Source organism: Pseudopipra pipra, chromosome 1 (genome assembly GCF_036250125.1).
Source record: "Pseudopipra pipra isolate bDixPip1 chromosome 1, bDixPip1.hap1, whole genome shotgun sequence".
Taxonomy (NCBI): Eukaryota; Metazoa; Chordata; class Aves; order Passeriformes; family Pipridae; genus Pseudopipra; species Pseudopipra pipra.
In genome coordinates this window covers 54,477,857-54,486,748 of record NC_087549.1, presented here as the reverse complement: position 1 = coordinate 54,486,748, position 8,892 = coordinate 54,477,857, and the positions used below count along the sequence as shown (strand labels likewise).

Genomic DNA, 8,892 nt, shown 5'->3' with positions numbered 1-8,892 from the left:
TCAGCTGCCCTGGTAACAGATATTGACACTTGCAGACAGTATTGTTTACATGCAAAATAATTAAAATTTTGACTTCTCCCCTTGGAATAGTAACAGTGTATTATGGTATTCAACAACCCTGATGATGAACAAATGTCCAAAGGAATTTTAAGACTTATTGGCATGAAAGTGTCAAACAAACCTGTTTTAAACTTGAAAACAGAGGAAGAATCATTGAGTAATTTAGGTTGGAAAAAACCTTTAAGATCACCAAGTTCAGCTGTTAGCCCAGCACTGCCAAGTCCTCCACTAAACCATGCCCCCAAGTGCCACATCTACACATCATTTCAATACCTCATGGGATGGTGACTCAACCACTACACTGGGCAGCTTGTTCCAATGCCTGACAATCCTTTCAGTGAAAATATATCAGTTCTTTAAAGAAGGGGGTTTTCCAAATAGCAACTGCATGTGTGTTTTGCAAGACGGGCTATAAAAATGACAGGAAAAAATGTGTCTTATAATTTATGGGTCATATCTGAGCTAAATTAATATTGTATCTATTTAAACATTAATGAAAAAAGTAAAAAGCCTATTCTTTTTGAAAGATTCCTGTATGCTTTGAGGTAGTTTAGATCAGGATCATTATGGAGAAAGGAAAATATCATCTTGATGCTGAAATAAACATTCGGTCTAATAGATGGTTGTAAAATACAGAAAAGAAAAGATTGTACTTTGGATCTTAGAAATATTTTCATGAAATTTCATGAAATTACAGTTTCAATATAAATTAAAAGGAAACCTCTCACTACTATCTAACATACCTCTAAAAACATCGATATTTACAAATGTTCACATCTAAATTAAGGGTACTTCATTGCACCATCAACAGTGTGGTGGTAAACATGTTCCTGTTCTGGACAACAGTTTATCTTGGCATTGGTCTTATTTGCACCTATTAAACTGCAAATCATGTGAGAAATGCCAGACTTTCTCAAAGGAAACAGCTGGGCCACTAAAGATTGCCAAACTCTTGAAGTCTGTCAGATTAGTTCAGTAAATGTGGTATGCCCATTGGTAAAGAAAACTATAACTATTTTTTAAAATTACTTTGAAGCTAAGAGATAATTTACACTTTGATTTTCTCTAAGGTTCAGTGAAGCCTTGAACAGGTCTTATTTTATCTAATCCAATTGTGCCTCTTTTTAGTGATAATATATGTGTTTTCCACCATAGTAGGTCTATTTTTGCCTTATCTGTGTGGTAAATTTCTTCTTGATATTTATGTTTCTACATGTTTTATTGTAGGAGAAATTCCAAATCTTTCAGTTAAGTCTTAAAATTGCTTCACATGAAGGAGGAAACCTTGATCAAAAGAAGAATGGTCTGACTCACAGGTCATCTTCAGAATAAAGCCAAACCTAAAAAGCAGTGATCCAGAACCTTTCCACAACCAGAAGAGATGAGCACTGAGAGGCCTTTCAACTTAATCAAACACCCAGGGCAGACAAGCATTCCTTCCCTTGAAAATATAAGTGATTTTTCCTTAAATGTCACAGACTGCATCCAGATTGTGGTGCCAGAGGAAGTTTTTTTCACTGTTGCTGCTGCTGGGATACTGGAAAATCTGCTTATCCTTATTGCTGTTGTTAGAAATAAGAACTTGCATTTGCCCATGTACTTTTTCATTTGCAGTTTAGCCATTTCAGACATGTTAGGTAGCTTGTACAAAACTCTGGAGAACATCTTTATCATCTTGTGCAAAATGGGATACCTGACACGTCATGGGGACTTTGAGAAAAAACTGGATGATGCCATGGATTCCATGTTCATTCTGTCTTTACTGGGATCTATTTTCAGCTTACTGGCTATTGCAGCAGATCGATACATCACTATCTTCTATGCTTTGCGGTACCATAATATCATGACACTGAGAAGGGCCTTGGTTATCCTGGCAATCATTTGGACCTTCTGTGCTGGCAGTAGCATTGCCATTGCCCTCTTCTCCTATGAAGCTGCAACAGTCATTCCCTTCACTATCCTGTTCCCTCTAATGATGTTTTTTATACTGTGCCTCTATGTCCATATGTTCCTCCTGGCTCGATCTCATGCTAAAATGATTGCCTCACTGCCCACCAGCACAGTCCACCAGAGAACTAACATGAAAGGAGTAATTACATTGACTATTTTTCTTGGAGTTTTCCTTTGCTGTTGGGCCCCCTTTGTTCTTCACATCCTCTTAGCAAGGTTTTGCCCACATAACCCTTACTGTGCTTGCTACATGTCCATTTTCCATGTGAATGGGACACTCATAATGTGCAATGCGATCATTGACCCTATGATTTTTGCATTTCGAAGCCCAGAATTGAGGAGTACATTTAAGAAGATGTTTTACTGTTCCAGGTCAAACTGGAACTGGAACTGGTAAACACTTAGTGAAAAATTAAGATTATAGAAGCACCTGTGGAGTGCTGTGCAACATCTGTTTGCGGAGTCAAAAATACCAACAAGTATGCCGACAGTAATACTTTGTATATTGCAGTGTATTACCAGAGATTTTTCAGAAGACGACCAAAGAATACATAAAAACCAACTATGCTTACAAATCTTTTTCAAGTAGACCTCCAGAGATATTACTAAGCTAATTCTGTTGACAATGTTCATGAAAGTTAAAAAAAAAAAATACAGTCTTAACTATCTTTTGTCATTTCAGGAAAACTCAAATTAAATCTTCTGCATCCAGTGTTACATTACCACAAAGATGAGCCAACTCACTCTATATCAATAATTTCAATTCAAGGTGTATACTACTTTAAAATTCTGTTGTTTAAATTGCAGTGAAATGAATATTTATTTCTAAACTGCGCATTTGTATAAAAGTCTATGATTAGGCAGAAAATATGGATTTTGCTGAAAGAGTGAACTCATGACTCTTCTTTATCATCTAGTCTCCTTAAAATCATGCAATTAGTGACCTCTAAGTTTCAAAACAATTTTCAGAGTTAAGTCCAAGAGAAAAGGATATTTTGGACTGAATTCTCCAAATGTAAATGATAATGCAACTATATGATAAAATGTTAACGTCATAACATCTAAACATAGAGAAATAATCATTAAAGAAAGCACTATACATTTAGCCCTGCAATGGGGAGCATCCAAGACAGATTTATATCAAAATCCAAAATTCAGCAGTAAAACATAACATTGAAATTCTATTTAAAGTCCTTTGCTAAAGACTCGTTCTCTTGTGGAGACTCTGGCAGTTAGGTCTTAGAAGGGTATCCACAGGAAAGCTGGGGGTGAACAAGGTCATGGCTACAGCAGACCTCAAATGGCGCCACCTGCTACTGCTTTCTTCTGCCACACCAGACAGGGTAGTCATCAGACAAGTGTGGTTTGGTCTGGAGGAAACAGGTCACCTTGGACCCAGCTGCCTTCAGCCCTCATCTGACTACCCTCAGCTACACAAAAGTCTCAGAAGCTGGCTGGTTCCAATCACCTTTTGCAACATTCCCAGGCCCAGGGCAAAGACAAGGAGTAGTGGTCACTCACAGACCCTGGAGCCAGAGCCCATCTCCCATCACTACATTGCCATCTCTTTGCTTTGCAACAAGGACCTGGGCTTCTACCTGACCAAACAAAATCCATCCTACAAGCACACCTCTGATCGCACTCCTCTTGGCCCTACTTCAGTGGCACAGCAAACTGTCCTCCAGTAACCCAACATCTGCCCACTCCTTCCCTGACTGTCCCACTGTCTTTCCCAGCACCATCACCAAGCCTCCAGCCACTATCTATCTGCAAAACACAGAGCAGTCGTGGTTATGCAAGTTAGGGCCCAGTGAGATTTTTTTTCCATTTAGCTTGTTAAAACAAGGCGACAACACTTGGGCAGAAAATTTTTTGCAGGTTTTATTCCACATCGTTTTCTTTGACTTAAAAGTATTTCTACAGTTACTCACGCTGGATCTCCTACTGCCATGAGATCCAAGCACTGTCAGGAACTGGTTCCCACTAGAAATTAACTGCCTGTTCTTTGTAGCCTACCTGGTCTAATCTGTGGATACAGTCAGATCAACACCTCGGAGCATGTGTTCCTGTCATGATGCCTGAGCAACACCTAAATCTTTGTGATTATGTCTGTAAATTGATGATAGACACTTGATGGCTGTTACTGTCAGAGTCTGCCTCTAATGCCCAGACAACCAGCAAGACTGGGAAAAAGCTGCAAGGTAGCCAGGTTGCAAACAATAAGAACTGCCTGTTGTTCTCCATTTTTGTCTAAGAAACAACAGAATTTGCCGTTTTTACTGGGTAAATTTGTAAGAAAGATAGATCTTCTCTGCATCTGCAATACAGCTGAAATCTGTGTCTACAATATTAGATCTCAAGATGAAACCAAGGATTATGGTAAGAGCCAATATAAAATACAAAAGACACATATAAACCTTTTTCTTCAGGTTGCACTGGTTATGATTAAATGAAGCATTCTCTTGAAAATATTTCCTTTCTGGAGACAAACAGTCAGGAAGAGCACAAAATATTCTTGTATAAAAAAGCTTCTAGAAATATTATATTTTTTCAGTCTGCCTACATTTGTTGCATGCCAGCAGATGGGTAAATCTCCATACATTATCTCCTAACTGACTAAATTTGACTTGAATTTTAGTTGTTCTGCAGTGTCCAAGCAAGTCTCTCTGTCTCACATACTAATATCTTCATATATTGCTCTTTGAGCAGGTTCTTTAAGCTATGATTTGTGAACCTTTAATCATATTGTGCTGAAGTTATTATTTAAATTCTCCTCTGATATATTAATGTATAACAGTGAACACTTTCCTCAGATTTTGGGACTTCCCTTCATCTGCCCATCTTTAAATTACAAATGTTTGGGAGGCAGAACTGTACCTTAGCTTTGAAAGAAAAAAGTTCATTTGGATCCTACCAGAAGCTAACAAGCCTGAAAGGAACATCTAGTCCTTTGAAAATCACAATCAACACTACAATCAATGTTTCATTTGGAAGCATCCACAGAACTTCATAGCCTCTGGCAACAAAACATTTCCTAGTCACTTACTGCAAAAACAAATAAGAAAAGCTCCTCCTCTGTTTTTGTTGTTTTGAACTGAACTTCATGTTCAGAAATAAAGTGAACAAATCTGATAAAGACACCCAGGGGAATTAATTCCACTGGAACAGTCGGGATGACAGTGAGAGACAAACTTGCAGAGCAGTTTTATTTTGGTCACAAATTAGCAAGACAAATACAGGGGTTTTGTGAGAAAATACAGTTGAAAGTTGAAAAATCTTGTTTCAGTGAATTATTGTCCTGGGCAAGACTTTCAGAAAAATAGGTGCCTTAGACTCCTACTAGCTGAACAAAATTTCAGTTTCTCAAACAAAATTAAACTCTTAAAATGATACATTTATTCAAATAGAATTGTAGCTAAGTAGGGTATGTTTTTTAATTCTCTCCAAGGTAATTGCAGCAGATAGCACCCATTGCATCTGTATCACTCAATAGCACTTTAATATGCCTTCGTTTGAAGGGGCATCTTTTCAAAAGATACAATGCTGTCAAGAGCTTCCGATTCAAAGAGGATGACTCAAAGTACAATTCTGGAGAATAGAATGTGACCACTTAAGAAAACTTTTCATGTCCATTTGAAAGCAGTTTTCTCATGTCCATAAATCCCCTCACCTCTATAAGACAAAGGTCAGGCTGTTGAGCTGTCATACATAGTCTAATGAGTGACCATTAACTATCAAGTAATTCTGGATAACCCATCTGGAGTACAAATGTCTACTGAGTAACTAAAATTATTTATCCCTTTCCATAATTATTTTTTTTTACATTACAACTATGAGATGGGTTTGATTGCTCCATTTATGCTACCATTTGCTACAACCTCAACAGTTACACCTAAACTTTGTATGAACTATCTGGATAAAGGTAGAGTTAGTCAAAAACCACTTGAGAACAAGAGGAGTTACTCCATCGTCAACTTCACACCCTCTGACAACCTGACCAAGGATGGCAGAGATGGAGCACGTGACCTGGGTGGATACTTGTATGGAGATTGCAGCAGTAGTAAGCTGTATAGAAAGATTTCCAGAACAAAAAGACAGATTGCCCTGATGGATCCCAGAGGAGCTCCATGGCCACTGGCCCCCACAATGCCCTGACTCTGCCTCTTATAATGTCAGGCAGTTAAGAGACATTTTCACAGAGTCTGAAGCCACCCAGGAGCCTCTGCATCATCATGGCATGAGAGCATTCAGCTCTGCAAGGAGTCTTGGTGTCAGCATAACACTATGAGGTTAAGTACAGCCTCTAAAGCCAGCAAGAAATGTCTTCAGCTCCTTTAAAATCCTATCACTTATGTTTTTCTGGGTAATTGTGCATGACAATTTAAATTGTGTCTCAGTGTTTGGTGGCACTGAAAGTACAGGTTAGATGTCTTCCAATTCAAAACTAGCTTACCAGTCCAGGGATTCCTGCAGCTACTCACTTTCAAAATTAATTGTTATTATCCACCATGATAAATATGCATTTGAACTTTCACTTGAATTTTAAAGAGCAATCTACAGAGTTGCTTCACTGATGCACCTTTTCAGTCTTACAGTCTACAGCCCTACATTTTCATTTACTTGAGAAATGAGACCACTGCCTAGCAATTTGGGTAATCATATCTGGTGTTACAGCTAAACCTGTCTTTAACTGCCAGTCTGCGCAACAAGGAAAAAAGGAAGAGGGGAAAAAAGTGCTTCAGCCCAGCACGGAGCAGTCCATGTCAGAGGGCAAGCCGAGAGGAACTGACGGTGGCTTCGAGGCTCTCATCTGTGCTTCCCCTCAGATCACAGTAAAGCCTTTGAAAGAGACTGGATGAGCAGGCAGATGAAAGAAGCACAGCCTTGAAAGTAAGAGCTGGATGGTTATTAAGGGGCTGAGACTGGCAGCATGTCCCATTAGAGGAGCTGGCACTAGGGGCAGTTAGAAGCCTGGGAACAGACCGAGGGAAAATGGTTGATGAAGAATAATCATTTTTTAAAATAATGGTGTTAAATGAACTAAATCATTTGCTCAGCCTGTTTCTAAACTGAAGGTTTTTTCTGGGTGGCTCAGGAGTACCAGGGGCACGAGAAAGCTCATCGCACAGAGGGTCCCTCGGTTGCCAAGCTGGAAACATTGCCAGCAAAGCCAGGGTCAGGTAAGGAGAGACAGGGGCAGGGAAACAAGTGATTTCTAGGATTGGGTGGCACAGCATGGAAGTAAGTAGAACAGAGAAACAAACAGGTGGAGAGGCCATATTCATCCTGCATTGCTGGAAAGAAATGTGTAGAGCTGAGAGAGAAGAAGAAATGAAGTAACATTCAGGGTCAGACAAACAAAAGAAATATTGAGAGATGAGTGAAAGCAGCAAAGGTGACCAGAACACTGCTTTTGCTCTTGATTTGCAATAACAACCAATAATTGGTGGATTTCTTCAACTTGCATTTTCCACTCTATATTGATGTATCGGGTAGAAATATCCAGGCACTGGCAGTGGAGACTGCAGGGTGCCCTCTATGAGAAGAAGTCAGGACTCCTCCATGGGACCGAGCTGGTTCCACCAGCTTCAACAGACCCACCACAGGGCACAGCTGAGCTCTGCAGTCAAGACAGTGGCACTTCTGTGCACATGGGCTTATGCAAAGGTAAAGACAGTGCACAGCAGCCATGAGACACGAGTAGGGGAAAATGCAAGAGAAACATCCCCACAGACACCAAGGTGAGAGACAAAAGAAGGTGAAAAGGTGCTGTAGGTTCTGAAGCAGCACTCCCTGACAGCCTGTGGAGATGACCATGGTGAAGCAGGTATTTCTATGCAGCCCTTGGAGACAACCAGGCCACAGCAGCTATTCACACGGCAGCCCATGGAAGACTCCATGTTAGAGCAGGTGGATATTTCCTGAAGGAACCTGTGGAAAACCCATGCTGAATAGGTTTACCCCAAAGGGCTGCAGCCCATGGAGAGGACCCATCCTGGAGCAGAAAAAAATCATGAAGTGTAAGGAGCAGCAGAGAGTAACTGCTATGGACTGACCACAACTCTGCTTCTATATTGTGCTGGGGGCAGAGGACAATGTAGACTAAGAAATTAAGAAATGAAGTTGAGTCTGGGAAGAAGGGGAGGGTGGTGGAAAGGTCTTTGTTTTGTCTTTGTTTCTCACCATCCTACTCTGTTTTAATTGGCAATAAATTAATTTTTCCCCAGGTTGAGCCTGTTTTGTTTATGACAATAACTGGTGAGCAATCTTTCTGTCTTTATCTTGACCAACAAGCTTTTTTTGTTTTGTTTTCTCCCCCTGTCCTGTTTAGGAGGGGAATTGAGAGAGGAGGCTGGGTAGGCACCTGACAGCCAGCCAAAGTCAAGACCCCACAATCAACCCTATAAATAAGAATTAACATTTCTAGTCTAGAGATCAGGTGCAGAAGAACTGCAACGATGGGCAAACCATAGGTGAAGGAAGTGGCTTGCACTAGACTAGTTTAATGAACTTGCACTGACTTTCTTAGACATCCCAACCTAAAGCAACCTCAAGTGCTCTTACACTGACAGGAAAATGCTGACTTTAACCAAGAAATAAACCACAGATAATAATGATGAACTGGGTTTTATGCATAAGCCTTGGATATCCTTTTACCTCGAAGCACTGGGATACACCAAAAAAATCTCCTCTCATTCCAGCTGACAGGAGTAAACTTTGCAGGTATACATGGCTTTGTACTCTGAGTACAATCTGCTGGCTTTCTGCCATCAGATGGTGAAAACTGGGTGAAAACTCTGTTAGAAGGCAAACTGAATTAAGCAGAGAGGTGATAATAAAATGGTCTCAGAGCTTAGCACTGTTGCCTTGACAGTGCTAAAA

At 40.1% G+C, this 8,892-nt stretch overlaps 1 protein-coding gene across 1 annotated transcript; it reads left to right on the top strand.

The window, feature by feature from the left end:
- Positions 1 to 685: 685 nt before the first annotated feature.
- Positions 686 to 8,468, top strand: MC2R (melanocortin 2 receptor). Its single transcript, XM_064657350.1, has one exon. The coding sequence runs from the start codon at positions 1,442 to 1,444 to the stop codon at positions 2,405 to 2,407; it is 966 nt and encodes a 321-aa protein (XP_064513420.1). The 5' UTR covers positions 686 to 1,441; the 3' UTR covers positions 2,408 to 8,468.
- Positions 8,469 to 8,892: the final 424 nt, after the last annotated feature.